We start from the raw sequence: 23920 nt of genomic DNA on the forward strand, positions 1-23920 counted from the left end.
AGAAAACAGACAAAGCATAATCAAAGAATTTGGTATCCTGGACATACTACTAACAGAACTACCTTTTTCAACTTGTATTCTAAAAGCATTTCTTTTTCTTCGTCCATATTCTGCACTGAAAACAAACAAACAAAACAAACAGATTACACCAACTTTTCCCCTCAACATATTGTCATTCATGATGGAAAAAATACATTGTAAGCTGACACTTAAGCTTCTACACAAGCTCGTATTAAAAACCAACCATGTGAAAACGTGATTGCTTTTTCTTAAGCCTGGACTAGCTCTATCACTGGGATGAAACAAAACCACCAAACCATACTGGTCTCTAAACGGATGTTTAGTAAAAATTATCAAGGTCCTCTTTAACTGTAGATATAGAGAAGCAGCAATGTACAAATGAGCACATTGGATTCTATTTCACAAGACTACCAACTTTTAAAATTTTAATTCTAACAAGAACATATGGACACAGGACTATGGTCCGGAAAGGACAGTCCAGCAAGGAATAACTGTGCTAAATAATAATGGTCACTATGCGACAATCTGATTCAATAAGCATCCTTAAATGCAAGCAAAAATCATCAGCCTCTCACCCTCGCTTACAGAGGGTATATTTTATTTATTTGCTTTTATATCGTAGCTGACGGGGAAAAAACAAAGAAAAAAACCCAAACACCTCAAGACCTGTAAGCATCATCCCAAGCATGGGTTCTGGCTCCCTCTCTCTGACAACGCACAAATAAATACAACATGCAAACACAAATGAATGAATGTACTTCTCCACCTTCATTAACTCCCACACCCACCAACGATCTACTGAAACACAACCCTGATCCCCACCCAGAAAAGCATAGCAGCCTAAAAACAATTAGGCAAGTGACCTGCTGAGCAACTGAACAAGATTTACTGTCTTACTGAATCTCCTCCATCTGCCTGCACTGAACAGTTATTTTCCCTCATATTTTAAGATCAATACGGTAAGGACCAACGTGCTGCAATGCATCTGTAGCTGCTTAATTAAAAAAAAAACAAAACACCAAAACAACACAGAAACAAAAAACCCACAAACCACAGCTAGATCTTGCAATGCCAAAGCATTAACAAAATATAAGTTAGTAGATATATTGGCAGAGGAAAATACTGGAGTGGAAGTGATCTTATCACTTCAATCAAGCTCAACAGCTGGTAAAGAAGTTAACAAAGTAAATTAAAACTTTTATTAAAAATACACAAATACAAAATAATAACATCATACATTCCATAATTTGAATGTAGAATATAAGAATAGAAATCTTTGCTCACCTGTAGGTTTTCTGCAAATCAGATGCTAGAATTCCAATGTCAACATACTGGCCACATTTACTACTTGCAAGATACTGAAATGAAGAATTTTACGCAGTGAATAAAATCTTTGTCAGTCACTTCACCAGAACAGCTAAATCAAATATGCCTATCTCAAACTCTACTCTTCTTAGAAGTCAAAATGAAGATCAGAATGAAAATCAGAAACAATGAAAATTGAACTGCCTTGGAACACACTAGACAGTATTTCCCACGGAAATGGGAAATGTTTATTGAGACACAGACAACTTGCTAGCTACGCTTCCTGGGGAAAAGCAGCTTACTGTATTTTGGTGCTTCAGTGCCTTCTGCTGGTGCAACTCTATTGTTTTTATTAAGTAAGAAAGATGACTTTGTAACCCACACACCATCTTATTGTCAGTCCTAAAGTTCTAGGTTTCTCTCAGTTAACCTTTTGTTTTAGATCTCCTACCTTAAAAATGAAACAATCTACATCAATGGACACTGTCATAATATGAACATTAATCTTTGCAAAACGTTTCAAAGAATGCTACAGGGAAGTATATAAATGAAAGTGAACTCTATCAAGCCTTTTTTTTTTTTTCTCCTCACAGCAGCTGGTCCAACCATTTTCAAACCACAATTATGAAAGTGACAAAAGTACTAAATTTCAGGCACAACTCTACTCCATTTGCTTTATTCCCCCACTCTCCAAATTAGGTGTGAGAAGGAGTTTCGGCACTGTAATGCTGGATTCCTTCTTTTTAAAAAAAAAAAAAGGAGACAGAGAATCTCCCTAAAAGATATGGTATAACAAATGTCACAGCAAGGAGAATTTCAAAATCTCATTTAAATGAATATCTCTATTTAAAACAATCAAAATGCTTAAAATTGAAGACAGAATTATTTTTTTAAATGCTATTATACTTCATGTCACCCATGGGCAGCCACTGATGTGCAGAAAATACCAAACCTACCATAAATCCAGCTGGCTCTTTCATTTCAGAATAACCAGACATAGTCCCTGTGATCTTATAAAGGAAAATACACAAGCTCCCTCAAGCAGCCACTCACTTTTTAAGGAATCAGAAGTGAAGTACGCTTATACACAGAAAAATGGTGTTTAATTCGCAAAATCACTGTAAACATCGATAAAATACAACAGAGCACTATGGCACCCAAAGGGATCACTGCTCTGCCCGCTCTTCACATGTATATTATGGAAGTAAGCACATTTTTTCCCTTTCTTCACTCATTTAATACAATCGCTGTACACGTTTCCAAACGTAAGCACTTTCAACTTGCCTATATTTACTCAGAGTGTGGGTTGGTTTTTTTTCGCCTGCTCATTCCACACTTGAAATAGCAGCCAGCTTCAGGATCAGAATTACCGAGGGGGATGCGAGAAAGTACCAAACCAAAACAAAAATAAAACAAAAGACCTTTTTTAGAGGCCTTTTTTAAAGTCCTGACAGACAAGGCCGGGTTTCGCCGCCCGCTGCCGTTCCCTCCCGCCCCGAATGCTCAAGGCCCCTTTCAGCGTGGAGGGGGAAAGGCGAGCGCGGCCCTGCCGGCCCGGGGAGGTGGCCCGGGGAGGTGGCCCCGCCGTGCTGTGCCGCCCCGCGGGGTCGAGGGCCGCCGCCCCCCGCCCGGGTACCTGCTTCACCCGCTGCTTCAGCCGCTGGTCCACGAAGTGCCCCGGACGGCTCCGCATCGCTGCCCGCCGCCCTCGCCGGGCCAGGCGCTCCCCGCCGGCCCAGGGGCTGTCCTAGCGCTTCGCCTGCGCGGGGCGGGAAGGGTGCGCAGGCAGCGCCCGGGCGCCTCAGCCGCGCCGCCACAGGCCCCCTTCGAACCGTACCGGCACACCGGCCCGGCGGTGGGGCGCTGCTCTGGGCGTGCTCCCTTCTCCTGCCTCTAACCCGCCGGGCCGCTAACTAAGTTCCAAAACAGGCGCCCCCACCCCTTCGGTCAGGGTTGCGTGAGGTCCCCGGCCCCGCCATGGCAGCGCCGCCACGAAGAGCAGGGACACGCCCCGGCTGCCAGCACGCGGCCGCGACCCCCGAGGAGAGGAGGGCGCCGCGGGGACTCCATTTCCCAGCATGCTGCGGGGCGCGGCGCGGCCCTGCCCGACCCGGCGGGGGGCGTGGCGGACGGCGGCCGGGAGGGCGGTGGCCGTGGCGGGATGGAGTCGGTGGTCTTCATCTTCTCGCTGATTGATTGCTGCGCCCTCATCTTCCTTTCCGTCTACTTCGTATCCTTCTGCTCCGGGGCTGGGGGGCGCCCGGGGGAGGGGGGAGTAGGGCTGGGGGTGCGCCCGCGCTCGGCGGGACCGGGGTGGGCCGGGCCCGTTGAGACGCTGCTGAGGGCGGGCGAGTGGGGCCGGAGCCGCCGGGCTGGCGGTGGGTTGAGGGTGGCGGGGCGTGAGGAGGGCCTGTGTTGGGTAATGGCCGCTGGCGGGGGGGTGCCCGGGGCGGCAGTCCCCGGGAGCCGGGCGGGGTGGGGGGCGGTGGGGGGGCTTGGGGAGGTGGGAGCGTCTCGCTGCGGGGAAGCGGCGAGTGATTCAGTGCCCAAATACGTTCGCTGCTTCGAGCACCGGAGCTCGGGGGAGCTGCGGGGTGGTGCTGTGCATCGTACCTCGGCAGGAGTGGCGTGTGGTTGGCGTTGGGGTAGAGGGAGGGGTGTGCTTCACCCCTCAGAAACCACCTAGGCCTAAAAAATACGGCCACGGGATAGTCTTTTAGTTGTCAGGATACCTTACTCTGGTTTAAATGTGACTGAGCTCGTGGGAATCTGCGAGTTCCTCGACAAACTGAATTTCCGTATTCTTTGTTACAAACTTGCCTCTGGTCTTTGCTGTCCGGCATTGCTAAAATGTAAAAGCACTGATTGGGCTTTCTGTTGTTATTTTTCTGAATAAAAGAGAATTGGCTCTCGTACTGTTTCAAATCTTGGTGCTATTTCAGAATCTACCCAGTTCTCCTAACAGAAAAAAAAAAGTGTAGAAGCACTTGAAAGAAATTCATCCTAGAAGGACAGGTTATTTGTTGAAAAATGAAAAGACTTCACCTGTTCTTTAGGGATAGGAAAAAATCTTGTGCTTGTTAATTTTCTTGGAGTAAAGGAGAATCAGCTTTACAGGACATAGCATGATGATGTGCACATGTGCATCCTAAGCCTTTTTTTGAGAGGACTTTTCTGTTTGAAATCTTAATATCTCAATTGCTGAAAGTTCATGTGATGATGCTGTTACCCTCTTGTTTCCTACTCATGTGTGAATTAATCCAGTGTTGCTGTAAATGTAAAAAAAGTAGATCCGCTTTTCAATAGTGCATTATTTAGCTTTTTTGTGAGGAAAGTTTAAAAAGTGCATGAACTTTTTCTTCCTTTTACGTTCTAGTTTCAAGTGTATTAGTAAAAATTCTGATACTAAAAATACCTCCCTGGTCTAGTTTAAGTGTTGGACTGAACTTTGGCACTTGTGCAACAGTTGCTGTTGGAAGAACATAATAAAATCACTTGGCCTGATGATAAAATGTGGCCTGACTTCCTACCTAAAGTAGAAATGAGTTGTAACTAAAAGAAATATGTCTTTGGCAGATCAGCTGTAGAACAAGACAGTCTATGCTGCGAGCAGAGTGCTCTCCCCCACTTACTGGATCGAAATAGAGCTTTGTGTATTCTGAGTTACTATACAATGTTTCCTTATCTTAGACTTCAGATAATTACACTATCAGATCTGGAATGTGACTACATTAATGCTAGATCGTGCTGCTCAAAACTCAATAAAGTAAATTATTCTTCTTTGCATTTAATGTGGTTTAAGCAAACAGTCCTTGCTGTTTTACACAGGGGTATAATGTATACCTGAAGAGCCTTGGTTGGCAGTATTTTCCATGTTCTCTTTGTTTCAGTCTGCTTGTCTTTATTTGGGTGCCCATCTTTCAGCAAATTCAGTCACGAATTTGAAAGTCTGTTCTGACCCTTGGTGCTCTGAGATGGGCTGCTACTCTGAATCTGTGGGTCTGGGAACTCTTCACAGAGCTCTTGAGTTCTTGTAGGTGTACCACACCAAGGATGTCTCGTCGTGACTGAACTTTGAGATCTTTCTAGCAACTGATGCTTCTGTATAATTTCTAATCTCTCTTGAACAGTAGAGAGTTTTACTGTGATAAGGAAAAATACCTTTTAACCAAATCTGCTTAATGCTGATTTTGTTAAATCAATGTGGACTTCCCACATGGGTGTTCACTTTGATTTTAAAAGTATTTTCTTTCTTGATGTAAGGGAGGATACTGTCAAGCCAAAAATGTGTTATTGCCAAGCACTGACCCAATTTAACTATGCCAGTTTTCATATTGATCAACTTTCTTATTTGTTCCAAGCCTGAGGGTGTTGTATGTCCTGTGTCTGTTTTAATTATCTGCTTCTCTCATTCCTAAATCCGCTGTTCTCTGCAGTGATTTCAAACGAGCACCGTGTACTTTCTTAACTCGCTTTCTTAAGTGCTTGTGTAATATAGTTGTGTTCAAGCAGCTGCTGTGCTTCTCTCGGGAAGTCTTTGTAATACTTGGATATCAGAATATCTTAGGGCCTGATTTCTGGCTTAATCACATAGAATCTCTCTGAAGATATTAATTTCCCCATGTTGTGATGAAATCACATGCTTCTGCCATGGATTTTCTGTCTGAGTTTTACATTATTAGAATCAGATGATAACTCCATATAGATCTCTTGGGTTTTTGTTTTGTTTTGTTTTGGTTTTTTTTTGGAGGGGTTTGGGAAGGAATTTATATTTGTGCATATAACTTTTTTCTTTTCTTCCCTTTTTACAGTGGGTGGTCCCTGAGGTGATTGGTCACGCTGTTGTAACTGTATTAATGCTTATTTCGTTGCACTGGTTCATCTTTCTCCTTAATTTGCCAGTAGCAACATGGAATATATATAGGTAAGTGCAAAGGGCTTTGTGTGCTGCTTTTTTTTCACTGTCACTAGCTTAGCTTTAAGTGTAGAATGAAGATAAACAGTATGTCACAATGAGATGTTTTAGTTGTGTTCTTGGGCTGCCAACATTCTTCATGGATCCAACTAACCTAAAACTCTCCTCTCCTCGCAGTTAAAATTACAAGAAACCCAACAGTGTAAAGGATATGAAACTTCTGGCCTTTCCTTACAATCTCTTTCGAAATCTTGATTTGTGAGTCATTCCCAAGTTCATAGGAAATAATAGCACGTTAATGGGGATTATGAAGTAGTACTGCAAACATAGTTGTTAACATTTTTCATGCTGTGCCTACGTGCCTGATAGTGATATTGGCATAAAAGTACTTAGGTCAGCATGGCCGATGGTTGTAAAACCATTGGGCTGTGGTGTAGCCCCCTCGCCCTCCTTCATTTACTGTCTTGTATCTCCCCCTCATTTGTGTTGTTTTTGGTGCCCCATCTTGCCTCTGTATTTGGAAAGGTTTGCAGACTTTTTGTCTTAAGGACAGCTGTGGGTGTTACTGGCCTTCGTAACGCAGCTGTCCACCACTTTGAAATGGTTTACTTGTCAGTAGGGGCTTCCACGTGGCAACATCGGGACTGTCGGTTCGAAAACGTTCTTTTTATTTCATATCATTTGATGTGTGGAGAATTGAACCTTTACCAGTGTTATGCTCATGAAAACTGGGTGTGGATTTGTCGCAAATCATCTCTAATCACTATACTACAGGAAGTCCAAAAGACCAAATGTTTAAGATACAGGTATGAAAAGCTGGCTGCAATTCTTGTTTGCCTGAACCTGCCAGGGCTAAATATTTGCAGGGATGGATCGAGTTGCTGGTAAAACTAAACAAGAGGTTTCGTAGCTCTTGTTAAAAAGAAGTTGAGCATGCCTTTACTGGTAACCTCATTGTTCTTGGGCATTTATCACCCTTGTTTTCTACAAAACTGCTAGCAAAGCCTTCAAATCTTTTTAAGCTGGAGTAACATGAGACAGTATAACTCGTATGCTTAGCAAACAAATGTTGCCTAAATGTGCACGCACAGGGATAGTTTTGTTTGGCCGCCTGTATGTCCAACTGTATTATACACACCTGCACAAAGTGACGGGTGCTTCCTTTGGTATCTGCTGGCCAGTGTGGAGCCTGATGTTTCATTTAGGCTAGACTGTTTCTACAGAGACACTAGAGAGAGAATGCATTTTCTCTGAAGCTTGAATCTTGTACTGATTACCCCTTTGCTGCTTCCTTTTGCTTACTTATATTAATGTTGAAAGTTGCCACTTGCTTTCCCTCCTAAACCTGATCAGAGAGAATTTTAAAAGACACAATTATTTCTATTTCCGTGCTTCAGGCAGTAAGCTTTGACTGCTGTTTTGAATTGCCAGCTTGCATTTTATATTTGTCATACATGGAGTAGACTTTCTGAATGTCCTAAAATCCAGGATTGTTTCCTCAATTTTAGATGTGCAGTGTGCAATAAATGTGTATGACAATATGATGCTTTGCCTGTCCTGTTCACAAAAAGTCAAAATGTTAAGCCTGCATGGCTAATCCTGAGGATCCAGGCGTTTCACTCACATAAATAGCCTGGACTATCCCAGCCATAGTGAAGGAGTTAAAGGTCTGCAAAAGCAAGTGTGGTGTTTAGCATTATAAAGAAGATCGGAGGATTTGGGATAGCACTTAGATTTGAGCCAGTGTTCAATGGACAAAGGTGTGGTAGTCAGAAAAATGGTTCGCTGTAAGGTAGTTTGAATACACTGAAGAGAGGAGAAGGAATGAATTGCTAAACTAGGATTAAGTGGGAACAGATGAAGTGTGAACCCATATCATGTGCTGCAAACTTACAACATCAGCCAAATGTGTTACAGTGTTTCAAGAACCAATTTCTGGAGTAAATGTTGCTGTGCATGAATTCAGAAAGGTTTAAGTTTATCATTCTATTCCAAGATGAGTAGAGAAATAAAAATAATTGTGTTGAGATTGAAAAAGTCTGTGCTTTATAGCATATCTAAAGGATAACAGGGAGAAAGGTGGGAAAATAATCCCTTCCCCTTGTTCTCTTTCCTTCAAAACCTGCTTAATCTGGATGAGTAAATGGCAGTCACAGGCAATACTGGCTTAATTTACTAATTGTCTCAATGATTTCAGCGAGAGTAGAGAGGTTTTGTGTGAAAGGGGCATCAGAAACAAATCCTGATGAGGATAAATCAGTCAAAAACAGCATCAAGGGAGACTTTCAAAGTTGCAGCATGTTTATTGTGACATCCTACTGGCCCTACTCAGATGCTCATTTAATTTGGTTTATTTCTTGCTGAATTTTGTAGTGTCTTATACAATCTCCAGTAAGACATAGTTTAGTCTTACATTCTTCTTGTTTCAAAACTAGATATTGAGGCATCTTATTTGAAATCTAATCATATGTCAAAACAGGTGTTTTTTTTTTTTTAGTTCTTAAATATTTCTTTGCCTTGCTACTATGTAAAAGAAGCAAGAATTACAAAGGAAATATTGAATGTGAGTAGACAAAAAGAAAGCAACTCTTAAAAAAAAAAAAAAAAAATTGAACATTTCCTTTGTTATATAGACCTGCTTGAGAGAATAGGTCCAAATAGTGTGATTCTTGCCATGTCTTTAAGTAGATCATACCCCTCTTAAACTGAAAGAGCAAAAAAACCACCCCAAACCCCATAAAATCTTTAAAATACAGTGAAAATTCTGACCAGGACGCCACATCTGTTACAAAATTGTGTAATCTCTGGCAGCAGCTTCCACTGAATGGAGATGCTGGAGGCACTAATGTGTATATTCATTAAAGCTGACTGTTTTCTTCTTCTGTGTGGCTTTGCTGCAGAAGTTTTTTGCTGTTTAGAGTGTGACAACTGGCTTTAGTTTGGTTTATCAGCATCCAGCATCGTTGTGTCCATGACTACAGTTCCTATAATATAAGCTGTACTAGCTTGTGGGCCTCTTGGAAAAACTGCCTCCCAGCTTCCACAATTAAGTTGCATCATTTAAGTGTTACCATTCTTCTTAAAAAGCAAAATTAATAAATACTACCTTTATGGTACTCGTATCCTAGAGATAAAAGAAAACTATGCACTCTTGTCTCTATTTCTCGGATAAATTGCTACAGGAAACTGTGTTCTTCCTTTTATTCCAATAAAATGCATTACATTCCCAGTAAATGGACAATGATTTGTGTTATAATACTAAAAGAATAAAATACTTCAAATTTAGAAGAGAATTTTGAATTGTAATTATTTCACATGAACTATTTTTAATCGGACATAATTGTCTTTGTTAATTGTCACATATGCTGCAGTGCTTTTTAATGCCTCTGTGAAAGACAGACAAATACTGTGGTCTTACCTTTTCTTCTTTTCTTGGCGGCTGCTGCTGCTAGAAAACATCCTTTTTTCTTTTTCCCTCCTATTACTGAAATTAATGTTGTAAGAGGTGGGGGAGTGCCTGTTGGATTACAAGTGGTGCCATTCTTTGAGTACACAAAGAAAATCAAAGTGTGTTCTGTTCTGAGACCTTGCTTTTGCTCCAGGTGTAAGATGAGGAGTTAAATTCCTGTGTAGAAAGGGTATTTTTCCAGGAAGGTAGAGCCTGTGTGACATTTAAGTGAGATGATAATACTGTTCTAGACTGAGCTCATCTGGAGTGAGAACTTCATGTGCTTGCATTTGCCGTCTTGAAAAATGCATATGACAAAATAACATGCTGCTTGTTGAATTTTCACAGGACAAACATTTGTTTTGCTGGTTTTATTCTTCCTTTTGCTTACATTTCACTTTGTTGCACTCAACTTTTGTTCCTATGTGAGTTCAGACAGCAGTACTTCACTTCTTCAGTTCTGCCCAGTCTGTCATCCCATCAGGATCAGTGTCTCTGCTGAAATAAGGCAGGATGGTTGTGACGGAGATGGGAATAGTACACAGATCCTTTGTCTTGCCTTGTGCTATCTCATTTTGACCACTGGAGTTTGTGATTGTCTACGTGGGTGGGGTTTTTTTTGTAAATAAATCACTCATTTTTAGCTAAATCAATTATTTCCCAGTCCCTTTCATCTAACATCTTTCCACTGTGGTTGGACGTTTCCTTCATAACACCAAGTAACCACGAACAGCAATTAAAATGAACTGAAAACTCTCCCACTGTACACGTGGGAAGCTGGGCCGATGCTTTTAGTCCTCTTGTCCTCTTACTCTTTGTTTGTGGGTTGTAGTGGCAGAGATACACGCAATATCCTGAAACCGAAATAGAACTAAAAAAGAGCTCCCTTATGTTGAATTGTGAAACAGCTTTTTAGATTAAAGTCTCGCTCTCCCCCTCCCCTTCCCCTGACGCTCCCTAATGTTTTGATGACTCTACTGCTATTCTTGGTTGTGTTTTTTTTCTTAAATTTTCAGGTACATTATGGTGCCAAGTGGAAACATGGGGGTATTTGATCCCACAGAGATCCATAACCGAGGACAACTGAAATCACACATGAAGGAAGCCATGATTAAACTAGGCTTTCATCTGCTCTGTTTCTTCATGTACCTTTACAGGTTAGTTTCAAAAATTGCTCCCAAGGAACAAAGGAATTGTCTACCAGCTATTTTTATCTCCTCTGTTCTGCTAGGGTAATTGCTGGTGTTCGTGTCTTATCTTTTGGCATCCTGCTAAGCCTCAATAATACATTTTGACAGCTATCTGCAGGCTCATTGTATGCCTTTATTCATTCTGATCAAACATTGTTTGGGAACTCAGACTACTCCTTAATCTCAACACCACTATAAGTACCACATAAAGAGTTACATGATTTCAGCACATAGAGTAAGTGGCGTGTTTAGAATGGAAATAACCATGAGGACCAAGTTTATTCTACAAGTTCTGTTTTAGAAAATAAGGTTGATCTGGCCAAGTTACAAACCAACAAGTTCTGTGGTGGGGCCACTTACTACAGGACGGAAGAACTACTGTTCTTCTGCAGTATTACTTCTGCAGGCCTTGTCTTCATAAGCAAAGCACGTAGCATAGTTGCCTTGACTTTCTATTTCAGAATCAAATGCACTTCTCTCGTGAAAGCGACAGCTGTTCCTACTTGCACATGCTTCAGTAATCCACTGGTATCATGTTTTCTGTTTTGTCACAGTATGATTCTGGCTTTGATAAATGATTGAGAAGTTGAAAAAGAACCATTAGCTGCCAAATTGGGTCATCACTCCAGTGACTGGTTGTGGAGCCACAGACACCTTCTGAACATACCTAGATCAGTGTCGTCATGCAGTATATTTTTCCTCTTTGAACAAGAAATATTTTTCTGTATTTTTAACATAAAATATTTTCAAAAGACATTGGATTTGTGTAGCAGTTGTTTTTGTTCCTTTATAATCCAAGCTGCTGGAGCTGCTGCTTCTGTAAGATGAAATCCTTGCTTACAGAACTGATCTCATAGGAATTAAATGGTGAGAGGGGAAACTCATTTCAGCAGCATGGACTGGTAATAGTGGTAGCTCCAGAACAAATTTAAGTGCAGCTCTGATGGCTGCTGCTTACTGAAAGGTGTCAGGATGTGCCTCTGGCTGTCAAGCTGTGCTATTAATCGTAGCTTGAAGCAGCGCTAGGACCACAGATTTCGAAGTGGAACAGTAGCACAGCTTGCGTCTTTGTGTCAGTGCTTTTGCCAGCTGAAAAGCAATGGAATAAAAGTTATGCTTTTCTCCCTTTCTACCCGTCCCTCCAACAACCTCTGTCAAGTCTTGTGTTTGGCTGGATTAAGGTCCCTCTGGTGAAAGTGACACTTGTGTGTAAGAGTGAAAAACAGACAAGAATCATGATTTACACTTGCTTTTCCCCTTCAACTCCTATTTTGTCTTTGAAATACGTCATAGACCTCCATACAAAGTAAATACCATATTGCACCAGAGTTAGAGGTGGTTACAGAGCAAAAGACTGTTTGCAGTCACTACTCCATGAACCTGCAATTTCCATATCTAGTAAGGTGAATCAAGAGTACGTCTAGCTGGGGGAGGTGGTCTGCTAAACCATGACCCTGTTATCCCAATCCTGATGTGACTCTACTTCAAAGACACCAGCAAACTAAGTTCTTTTTGTGCAACTCTTGCATCAGTGATAAGTATATAAACCTGAGTTTGTACCCTCAACTGTCCGATAACTGTCTTTAAATTTTTATATGTGCATGGAAACAGGTGTTCTGAAACGGACACATGAAGTGAAACACTTCAAAAATATAGTTCTGTAATTAAGTCCTAAAACTTGTGAGATTTTCCTTCTTAAGTACTTGTTCTTTGGTGTATACCTGTAGTTGGTGAATTGTTTTCATGGCCGCTGTAGTGAAAAGACAACACTGAAGCTTGATTTCTCTTAATACCTTCTGTTCAATATTTGTTCTAGAGGTTTGGCTTTAAATTTATGATGGATGGAGTCCAAGTTCAGCTGTTGCAAAGATGAAAAACTGCTGAAAATTACACTCATTAAAAATAATTAAGGAAACAGCTACCTCAGCTGCATGCCACTGACTACGTGACGCCACAAAAATCAAACTGCAGAAAGTACTGCCTTAAAAAGCTGAAACCCAGACAGGATGTAGGCCTGGAAAAAGGAGAGCAAATAAAAAGACAGGAAAGTCAGTAACTTTTGTATCAGCTTTTATGGTGGGCAATTAAATTATCTTATTTGTATTTGAAAAAAACTTGCTACACATATTTTGGGTGTTATCAGAGGAAGGGGTGGTATTAAGCTGCCTGAGTTAAGCCCTTGGTGTAGTGCAAACAATAGATAAAGATCATTAATGACGTTTCACACTGAGGTCATTAATCTGTAAGTCAGTCCACCACTTAAACTAGCAGTTTTATATATTGTTCTAAAGACAAGATTTTGGGAGAAATGTTATTAATTAAAATATTAGTAAGATACATTGTCTTCAATGATTCCTAACTACTAGCACCTTCGAATTACAGTGATGACATTAGACAGAGTAGACTCGTTCCCTAATGGAGTTGGAAACTTTTATCACTCACTATGAAAAGCTTCTATTCTCTACTGAGGGAAGTGTTTCTTCAGAGATGGGAGCAGGGCAGGGAAGGGTAAGGGGAAAAGAACAATGTATCTGGGAAAGAAAAAAAAAACACCACAGAAGTGGGGGGGGTAGCATCTGTCTTAATTTATATCCCTGCCCTACAGGGATGTTACTGTCTTGTTATTCACAAGAAGCTCTCTAGGATTTTGTACAAATGCTAAGACCATTTTTTGCCTCTAAGGATATGGTAATGATGAGATTGGAGGTAGCAACAGGAAAATTTGGGCTATATGGACCACCGTGCAGTTACCAGTACATTAACCACCTTATCTTTGGCAAAAACGTTAGAGGCATACAAACTTCAGTGGTTACTCTTCAGAGCATGATAGGCCTTTCAAAGTGAGGAGACAACTGGGACAGCCATCCTTCTGTAACGAGGCGATAGCCTAAGCACGTGCAACACAGGCAGAGTAGCAGAGGGATGCACCAGGCAGCATGGAAAGCATAGGCCAAGGTAGGAGGTGACGGAATAAAGCAGAAACTGTCCCTCTGGAGAAGCAGCCTACCTCAGGCAGAGGTTGGATTTAAGCCAATTATGAAATGCTCATCTACTATCAGGTTCCTTAAGTAATTTCTTTTAAATAATCTGAAGGGTTTAAAAAAAAGAATTACAGTTAGTTTTAAATCTTACATATGCTAAAATGTCAGTTATATAGAAATCATGTACCCGTTTCTCTTGCATTCGTCACACCAGTTAAAGGCAGACATAGGACAGCAGATGAAGCACAGTAACAAACCCAGCCAAAAGAACTAACTTCCTTCATCTGCTCTGTGCATCATTTATGGGTGAAGTGGGTCTGCAATCTAATGACCCTCCCACAAATGCCAGTACCCAAGGGAAGCAGCACATGGAAAAGAATAAGGCATGCCCCTCCTCTTTGCAGCTGCATTTACGCCACAATTATCTATACACTGCTTAAACTGTAAGGGAGGGAATAAAGTTAATACAAAGGTGCTACTAGAGGGAGTAAAGACCTTTTCTAGTCAATATAGAAGCTCAAAGAAAAAGTTGGCTGCACTTCAGCAAAAGGTTTGCATTTGGAAAAGCTACAGGAAGGGGAGAACACATTTAACCACAGCTTTTTATTTAACAGAACATTAGCTAAAGCTGAATAAAAAAGCAGGACAAAGATGAGGTTCTGTTTTAAGGCACAAGGAAGAAGGATAAGAACGCAGGGTTGGTTGGAGGGAACAAAGGCAGCAGTTGAGAAGCAGCTTCAAGAGCTCTCAGCCACAAAAGCTGCTTAGGTCAACTTCAGATACAAGTCTGGAGGTCCCTGATCTCCAATTTAGGAGATGCAAGTACTTTAGGAGCACCTTCTTAAAGTGAAGAACCAAAAAAACCCCACAAACCCCACTGATCACCTAAAGCAACCCATGTCTGGTATTTAAGGAAGCTCCAGCATTCATGGAATCGAGGCTTTCAGGGAGCCTCAAAGGAGCAGATGTTCAATGAGTTCAATAAGCACAGAACGGGACGACTGCTAAACATACAGGGAAAACACCAGCATGAGGTAGATTAGAGCCAAACATTGAGAACTGGAAAGCCTGCACACAACACTGAGTGAATTCATCTTCAGCTGAACTACCACAAGTTAATTTCCTAGCAAGCAAATAAAATACTACACATACAGAAGGAATCTATAATTAATAATGAAGAAATTAACATCCAAGTCAGTCATGTAAGTGAAGTTAGGGAAACTAAGAACTATTCATTCCAGTTATTTATTGTTTATTGAATTGAAAGAAAGGGAATACAAACATTTCTGTTAAGTGCTGTGCACCAACATGGAAAAAGTGTTTTTGTTTTCTTTTTTTTAAAAATCCTAATAAAAACAAATCAGAAGTTAATGTAGTTCCAATTGAACAATTTTTAAAGATATGTTTAAAATACTACACATTTATAAAATAAAAAAGTTAAAACGGTGTCTGTAAATAATTAGTAAAACAAGTGAAAATAAATACGAGACCCAAAGTTCTTATGTTTTTAATGTAATATAGCAAAGAAACTTTTAACTACTTAATATAATCTGAGGAGAGTAACAAAAATCCAGAAAGGTTAAGAACGCAATCCTTTGAAACATTTAATATCAGTCCATAGCAAATAGTCATTACATACCAAAAGCTCTAAGTGTTAACTAGTTCCACCACAACTCCATATAAATCTCAACAATTTAGAAATCTTGAGATCAACAATAAAGTTCTTTTCTTGATCTCTACAGCTTGGTTTGTAAGTACATACATGCTTTGAGGATCCATTTTGTCCCATAAGTTTTCAAGGAGCCAATAACTTTTTCCATCTGTGCCTAAAAATGTTAAAGATTCAAATCTAGCACATATACCCTAACAATGAAAAATGTTTAAGAAAGAAGATGGGGCACAATGAATTTCAAATTTATAAAAATATACTGATATTAACCAAAACCTTCTGGTCAAAGGACACTTCACATACACACGACTTAAAAGTATGCAATAAAACATGACAAGTACCTAGAACATTTGGTTCTCTGTCTGTTCATGGAACACATGCACACACACATTCATACCAGATGGGAGGAACACTCTCACAGACGTTTTATTGAATCCAGATTATCTGGATTAATAGACAGAAAACTTGTCTACAGTTCATTTCAACAACTAGAGGCAGCTACTGCAGCAGTAGTTCAACACTGCAAACTTCAATTAAGTCCACCCTGTTTAAAAAAAGTGTCAGAGTTAATTTCTTTTCTTTCTAAACATCATTAAAAGTAGCAGTTTTCAAAATTAGGTATGGCAGCTGAAAATGGACTCAAGCCAATGTGGAAAAGACAGGAGGAGGTCAAAAGGAGGATTAGCCATTTATGGGACGGGTGTTCCTCTTAATAGTTGTCTCAAAAAAATTTAGATACAAGTGTATTTTTTAGCTAAAAATATGGACAAACTATTGAAAGTGCATTTTTCCTCCCCCCTCCCCCCCGTGAGTTACAGGAGTTTGTCTGTTGGTCAGAAAATCTTACTTTTTATATCCATTCCTCTTTCTCTGCCTCCCTGCCCACTTGGGTCTACAACATCCCCCTCAAACTACGGCTAATTACGAGTCCTGGTCTCCTGGTAAGGAAGCCTTCAAAACTCATTTTGGGTGGGAGTGTCACTTGGCAGTGTAAAAGTACACAACTAGACACAAACTCCCAACAACATACTGAGTTTTATTGAACTTTACCTGTTTGAAGCCAAGTTGAGAAGTAACTGGCAAGATGTGGATAGATTTTTAGCTTGCATCTTTGCTCTAATCATAAAAAGAAGTTAACTTTAAAGATGGAGAATTTTAGAAAAGACAGAGGGAATTTAAAACAAAGGTATCATTCCCTGCCCCCCCCCCCCCCCCCCAAGGACAGATCTAGCATTTTCCCTTTTGTGCTCCATTGTGCCTTGAAAATTACTTACCTGAACAGCTAAAGAACATTCAGATAATAAAATGCTTCAGCATAATTTTCTTAAAGATCTGCCTTGACAATAACCTGGGGCTACTGTGAATATTTTAAGCCAACAGCTGACCAGAGAACATTACAAAAGGATTACACGCTTACAGTATTTTCCTCCCTAAAGCCATAGGTCTGTTGACTAGAAATACAGTAATTTATTGCGGGTGTGTACTTGTTCCAGCCTTAGACTCCAGCCTACGAACATTTTTAAGCACATGGAAATCAACGTGTTGCAAACGAGCAAACTTATTTGTTTTGCCCCCACCCCCCACCCCGCCCCCATGGTCTCATTTTATAATCCGTGTACAAAAAGTATTGGTACTTTTCAATTCACATATTGTGAGTATGTGACACGTTAGAAGGAGTTTAGGTTCCTCTTTGATCTACAGGTTGGAAGGGTAGTCATTACTGCTAGGTCTGTAACGTCAGTTTGCCACGGGACCGAGTAGAGTGGTGAAACGAAGACCATTCTCACCTTTCCTCTCTGCTCATCGCCTGTGAGAAGCGGACAGCTACACAACGTGCTGTTAGTGAGACACTCTGGAGACAGTGCCGTCTGTTTGGAGCTTTCCTTTACATTGCATAGTTGCACCACAAAACTAAAGTGGAGGTATCAGAATGTGTGCTTCTCCCTAACTCTGCTTCTAAATACCTGAAGTGTATTTTAGAGGTACAAACCAAGTCCAGAAGAGAAACCCCAGAACGGAGGGGCAGTATTTTGGCAACAGTACTAAGTTTAAATTTCTAACGATAATGCATTGCCAAGGAAAGCGGGCATCAGCCCACACACCCCCCCACATGACTTGTACCAGGTAAGGAGTCTCACTTTGTTTAGATGTGGCCACCACATTGAAAATGCCTGTTGAAGTGCTTATGAGACTTTAAATCTAAACTTGAGATTTAATCCAGCCTTCAGCACCTGCCTAAAGTTCCCACTGAAGTCCCATGAGTATGAGGTAAGCAGTAGTGCCAGACCATTGTATGAGACGTTGTTAAGAGACATCAAAACCAGGATTATTCTCCTTACTCTCCCTAAATAATGTTTTCTGTGTTTTGTTCCAGAGTAAGATAATACTATGGTAACTTCTAAAGATTCACATAGTGGCATTGCTTATGAATTATAGCATGTTTTGAACATATAAAACACTGTTTACAGTTTACGTATTCAATTTTTATTTAAAACCCAAAGGTTTAGCTTACTCAGATTTGACCTTAAGAAGTTGTCTGTTTTCCCTGCAACGCTGATGCCACAGGAACAAGACTGACTAATCTTACGCTGTCTGAACTACGGAGAGAAACAGCTTCTTCTAGAACTAGCAAATGGAAGAAGGAACTGATCTGCAGTCTTGAGTTTACACGTGTATTCCCAGTACTGTGGAACAGTAATTGCTATCAAATTCACCTTAGTTTTAAGACAAATGTGCTGGATTAAAGATAAGTAAGTTAAGTTTCAACTTAATTTTGGAGGTACTAGAAGAGAAGTATGTCAGATTCAGGGCTGGTCTCAACCAAAGTATCAGAATCTTAAATCATGTTGAAGTTTACGCACAAGGCAAGGAAAAAAAACCAAAACCACCAACTGATGGCTGGAATCTAAAAAAACCAAAAAGTCTAACCAGCTAAGCTCCACTTTTTTCTTTCTCAGAAAAACAAAGGGACTGTTTATGTTAAACACCACATTCCTGTTCATCAAAAGTGGCTACACTACTCTTCTCAGGAACTTCAGCAAACCTTCCCCCACCCTTCTTCCACACATGACTAATAAGGACACTAGATTATTCTCTCACTAAAGGATGATGTTCACATTCCTGTTCATGTCAATTCTTGGTGGCATGCCTTCCCCTGCTCCCTCTTTACTTCACTGCAGTACCAACGCTACCGTTCCACCCAAGGCGGCAAAAAGGAATCCAGTGCCAACCCATAATGAATGTGCATGTAGTGCAGAAGCACAGAGATGGCAGGCCATCTGTTTATGTCAAAAAGAGTAAATACTTAAATTATAAATGTCTTTTCTTAACATGGGATACTAGTGGAACTATTCCTAGATGTGTCAAGATGTTCACAGCACCAGCTTGCAACAAGGTCTGGGAGAGGCATTTAAATCTGCAAACTTAGAAGTATATTCTCAAAAAGAAAATCTATACACCTTTGTTTACCAAACAGAAAATTTTCCATTGTAATACAAGTGTTTAATTATGATTTGTATGTTAATTTTACAAAATGTTGACTTTGTGAAGAAAGGATTCAACACATTCTTCCCTCGAGGTGTAATTTACCTTTCACCAGCACTGTTGCATATATTTACGTAATTAAAACAACAACAACAAAAAGACCTTGTCTTGTTTAAACTCTTAGTCTGGCGGTGCACTCTGAACACTTTTTTCCCCTAAATATCTGTAAAGATGGACAGTGAGTTTCTCCTCCTAAAACAAGTTTCACTGCCTACATAAAGTTCCTTCCAGACATTGCTTTTGATTGGGTCTCAAGACACTCCGGAAAAGCATCAGTGATACCATGTTTCACGACACTTCTTGCATTGTTTTAATTCCAAATGTATACAAATGAAGTCATTTTAATCCTATAAATAATTTATTTTTAAAAAATTGTGCTGTTAACCCCTTTGCGGGGCAACGAGCTATGTGAAAAGTACAAAACTTTTTGTCAAATGCGATACTGAGAGTGCTTTTGACATAGTTCATTGGTTTATCATCTCAATTTATATATACTGCGCAACGGGCAAGGCTAGAATCCATGAACCAAGCTGCAAAGATCTCAAGCTAAGTAAGGCGGAGAGAGACTTGAGAAACAAGAGAAGGAAATACTTTCCTATCCAATGTATACTCTTCAGACTAAAGCACTCTTTCTATCAAGCCTTCTAAACTGTTAAATAAAGTGTTCCAAACAAGCATTTAAACTTCATTACACAGAAGAGCAACAAGAACAGTACCCCGCCAGACAAAACGGCAGGAGGGAAAAATATATATACTGAGTTCAATGGTTAGCCTGAATGTAGCACAGTTCTTCACAACCGATGGGGGGGTAATTTCAACACGGTGTCCAACAACGTTCTAACGACGTGCTTCATCTCGACTGGTTACTATGAAGCAAGGTGGTAAATGTTTGGCCCCAACCGGGCTTCAGAAATGGTTCTTTTTCATGACGAGCATGTCTGTCCAGCTATCAATCATGTTTGTTTGCACCAAATCCCAAGCCATTTAAAATACGACTAATTAAGTTAAACTGAAGTCGTCTGCTCCAAATTCGCCATCAACTATCCATGCTACTGCATTCCTCTGAGCAAAAACAAAAACAAAGAGAAAGAAATCACATCTTGAAGATCTTATCAATAGTTAATAGAATTTCGATTATAAGGTCATTAATACAGTGTTTTTACGCAAGTTTTACTGAACATGCATTAGTTAATGGATCTTATACTGTGGCTAAGTCCCATGCTAAAAATTACTTATTTTAGATATCATTATTCATATTAATTTAGAGATTAATTTAGCATGTTAGGTGTTGGTACACAAAAAGCATCTCTTCCAAAAAGTAGTAATGCACACTTGCATTCAAGTCTCAGGGGAGCGTGCTAATTACAAAGCTGTCTGTCACCTATTCAGGATTCCTAAGCTAAGTATTATAGTTAGGTATTATTCCGTGCACCTACACCTCCTTGGAAGCACTGCTGTGAGAAATCCATTTCCTATTGTTTTGATTTTTGTGGCGTTTACTAGCTCATTTTCTGGAGGAACTAAGAAAGAGTGAGCAAGCAGCTAATTAGAGAAAACGAACAAAACCATGAGTAAAACCAACTGGAGGACAGGGTCTGAGTCCTTATGGGTGCATTCAAGGTGTTACCAACAGGAGATTGGCCAGGCTGGTCCACCTAGTCCAAGACCAGAAGCAGATGTGTCAGAAAGCACAGGAGCAGGAAGAGGAGGCAATTCTTCCTCCTGATATCCTTCCAACTTTCAGCAATTTTTATGTAAGGGACATTCTGAACTAGAGGTTTTCACTTCCCTAGTAGTATTCATTGAATTTCTCTGATTACTTCGTCTGGGTTCCCCCTGAACTCATGTCCACACCTAGTATCCACAAGGTCCTGTGGTAATGGGATATACTGTATTTCATTTTAATGTTTACTGTAAGTTTTTACCACAAGGCTGAATGTGTAATAACAGAAGCCTATAAACTGCAGAACAACCCCTCAGCAGCCATCTCGTTAACAGTTCTCGGGGGAGGTAAGAAGGGTCAGGAACAAGTGCGCATTTTGGCAGTGAAAAAAGTTGCATTGCGTCTCTCTCCTGGAACACAGATGGTTGCTGATGGCTAGGAAAGAATCAACTGTGTACAGATTTTATGGTGGGAATCTTCACTCTCTCCAGAATTTGGAGATTGCTTCTGTAAGCACTGTAATATCATTATTCAATTTGCAGTGTGGTCACCATGTATTATTTAAATTTTAATAACATCGTATGTTATTAAACCTCAAGCATTGGAGGCAAGATTTTAGAGAAGTCTACATAAGTAAGTTAATATAATCCTGAGGTCTTAGTGACACCACAGTTTTCTATAGGGCCACGTCAGAAATTTGAGTATCATTTTGGAAATATCAGTTGTTTCCTTTTTATTCCACAAACACAAATAACTTAGATAAAAATCAACACCCATACATAAAACCCAGTAACTTCTTTTTTAGTAAAATTAATGATTCTAACCCAAGAGTTAAAAGCATTTTTCTATCCTATTCATGGGAAAGGAAACCCACCGAACCAACTGCCTTTGATGTAAGCTTTTAGGGATTAGAAGACACAGACACACACACTTTGTTCTTTACCTTCAATATCCTGGTTGTCTACGAAAGGCGCTGGTCCCCATATTCTAACAGTGCCATCATCAGAGGCGCTGGCCATCATGGATGGAATCTGCGGGTTCCAGCTCACACAATTAACAGTACGCGTGTGCCCTGTCAGCTCCGCAATTGGCAGCTCACTACGCTTGTGCCAAATATATACTTTGTGATCTAAATAAAATACGCATTTAAAAAACATGAGAAACCTTGTCCTGCACAGACCAATTTGTCATATCAAATAGCATTTCCACACAAGCCTTCAGCAACTAAAAAACCCATTCATGTTGTAAAACCCATGCGTAAAACCCGTATCTGTTGAATTTGCAATAGGACTAACAAAATTTTTTCTCTAAAAGCAATCAAAAGGACACGGGTGAAGCTCTTCCACTAAGAGGCACATTCCCTTTCAAGACTTGCAAGTCTACTACGCTTGGCATTTAAAGACAAACATTTGACTACAGTGCAGTAAGCCAATACGTAGCTAAAGAGAGAAACCAAGGTACTCTTAAGGATATGGAGTTGTAATCTTATTCAAAAAGCAAGTCTTGCATTATTTTTTTTTCTTAAACAATTGTATTTACAGATTAGTACACACTGAAGTCATGAGTACTAAGGCAGAATATTTACAACCACCACCTATTGATGAGTACAGATAAGATCACAGCTCTGTAGTATATGAAATACATCTTGATACTAAAGACGTAAAACATTCCCTCATTTGCTGTTTGCACTTTCACTGGAGAGCAACAAAGCTTAGTGTCTCAAATTGTGAGCTATTACTGGTTTTGACAGCAATTTTTTTTGGTATGGTATTTAAAGACACGAATTTGCACGTATTGAAGTAGATGCGATAACCCTACAGATCTTATTTTGTGATAGGAAGCTTTTAATTACTTCTAGCAGCACACTAGAAATAGAACAGTGAACTAGTCAGACACTCCACTGCAATTTTTAGAGAAGTGTTACTGCTTTATAACAAACTACATTTAAGAATAAATGACTATAGGTATATTCTGGTTTGGTTTTGTTTCCCCCAATTGTAGACCAGCAGCCTTTAACAAGCCTGTGGGTTGACCTCTCTAGGAGTGTCTTTGGAATATTCCAAACAGAGCTGAACAAACTGAGCAAGTATGTATTGACAGTGTTACACAAAAGACTAGTATTTAGGTCTAGCATATCAAATGAAAGTATTGAATGTATTTGAAAGGTTTTAATGTAGATTGTAGTAACTCTGAAGGCTTAGCAAACAAACCAATCTTTCTCTACGCCTCCTCCCAACCCCTTACAAAACAAACTTGCTCTCTGACCTACCTGCTAGAATAGCATCATGGAACCATGTGATAAGTCAACTGTCTTCTGCTGAATCAGCTCATTTGAGTACAACACCTTTATATATAGTTGTATGGATGCAAATGTTCTGGTTGTGTTTACATTCCACTTACGATTTCAAGAGACTACACATCCATGCTATTCATCAAACAACACAATTCACTTTCTGCTTAAACACTGGACATGCAAGCCTCTGCTGTCTGGGAGACTCAAAGCCTAAACACAAACCAGTATTTTGATGCTCGTCAGAATGCCTGTATTTTGTTTTGGAAAACAAAAGTTAGCTAGATTAAGGTAGCAGTCAATTTGCCTCTTGGAAAGAGACCTCCATTTCCCTCCTATTGATACAAATGTTAGGAAAAAAGCCTACCCAGCTGACAACATACCTTAAGTTTTTAAGAGGTTACGACAATTAAATCAGTTACCTTTTTTTTAAAAAGGCTATGACAATGTGATGTTAGTTTTGGTTTATTTGCTGTTTTTTAAAGATGCATAGACTTTCTCAGTAGCTACATTCAGTGCAAAGAGGCAACAGCTTCTGACTGTCCAAATAGAAATAGGGTGCCATCAGTTTCAAGTACTGCTCAGTAGTTTTTAGACACTGAAGATAATAAGGAATAAATAAACAGGGGAAAAAAAAAAGGACTGGTGTACTGAAGCATCTACACCTACACATGCACATCAGTATGGCTCAACACAAGTCCTGAACTTTTGGGTAGTTGGGTCCCAAACCAAGAACCTTGTTCAACCACACTGGATTGGAGGTGCTGTCCTTCAGTCACTGTATTCCACTCAGTCTGATCAGAGGGTGAAATTTGGGTTTTAGACATATTTGGTATTTTCCAGGAAAGAACAGTAGCAATGTCCTGGCCAACCTTACTTCCTATTAGTTGTGCGT

At 40.1% G+C, this 23920-nt stretch overlaps 3 protein-coding genes across 6 annotated transcripts in view; 1 reads left to right on the forward strand and 2 right to left on the reverse strand.

Moving 5' to 3' along the window:
• NVL (nuclear VCP like) overlaps positions 1-3019 on the reverse strand; it is a 43799-nt gene extending 40780 nt beyond the window's left edge. The window contains exons 1-3 of the mRNA XM_086461895.1: positions 2963-3019; positions 1306-1379; positions 63-115 (exon numbers count right to left, since the gene is read on the reverse strand). Of these exons, the coding sequence (XP_086318021.1) occupies positions 63-115; positions 1306-1379; positions 2963-3019 (184 nt within the window). The remainder of the gene's footprint in view (positions 1-62; positions 116-1305; positions 1380-2962) is intronic.
• A 438-nt stretch (positions 3020-3457) lies between these two features.
• On the forward strand, positions 3458-11635 carry CNIH4 (cornichon family member 4). Of its 2 annotated transcripts, XM_086460646.1 has the most exons (5): positions 3458-3556; positions 5024-5092; positions 6138-6250; positions 10706-10846; positions 11434-11635. In XM_086460646.1, the coding sequence occupies exons 1-5, from the start codon at positions 3488-3490 to the stop codon at positions 11459-11461; spliced, it is 420 nt and encodes a 139-aa protein (XP_086316772.1). In that variant the 5' UTR covers positions 3458-3487; the 3' UTR covers positions 11462-11635. The 2 variants fall into 2 exon arrangements, with proteins under 2 accessions (XP_086316772.1, XP_086316773.1); XM_086460647.1 differs by lacking the exon at positions 10706-10846.
• A 6362-nt stretch (positions 11636-17997) lies between these two features.
• WDR26 (WD repeat domain 26) overlaps positions 17998-23920 on the reverse strand; it is a 31244-nt gene continuing 25321 nt past the window's right edge. For all 3 annotated transcript variants that reach the window (XM_086461898.1, XM_086461896.1, XM_086461897.1), the window contains 2 exons: positions 21679-21864; positions 17998-20134 (listed from right to left, as the gene is read on the reverse strand). In XM_086461898.1, the coding sequence (XP_086318024.1) occupies positions 20109-20134; positions 21679-21864 (212 nt within the window). In that variant the 3' untranslated portion in view covers positions 17998-20108. The remainder of the gene's footprint in view (positions 20135-21678; positions 21865-23920) is intronic.

Source organism: Leptosomus discolor, chromosome 2 (assembly GCF_034619465.1).
Source record: "Leptosomus discolor isolate bLepDis1 chromosome 2, bLepDis1.hap2, whole genome shotgun sequence".
In the NCBI taxonomy this organism is placed as follows: Eukaryota; Metazoa; Chordata; class Aves; order Leptosomiformes; family Leptosomidae; genus Leptosomus; species Leptosomus discolor.

Bases quoted from the DNA above. Each gene is read 5' to 3' on its own strand.
- CNIH4 (XM_086460646.1), top strand. From the start codon at position 3,488: ATGGAGTCGGTGGTCTTCATCTTCTCGCTGATTGATTGCTGCGCCCTC. The intron at 6,251-10,705 runs GTAAGTGCAAAG...TTAAATTTTCAG, and splicing joins GCAACATGGAATATATATAG to GTACATTATGGTGCCAAGTG. The intron at 10,847-11,433 runs GTTAGTTTCAAA...GTTTTGTCACAG, and splicing joins TTCTTCATGTACCTTTACAG to TATGATTCTGGCTTTGATAA.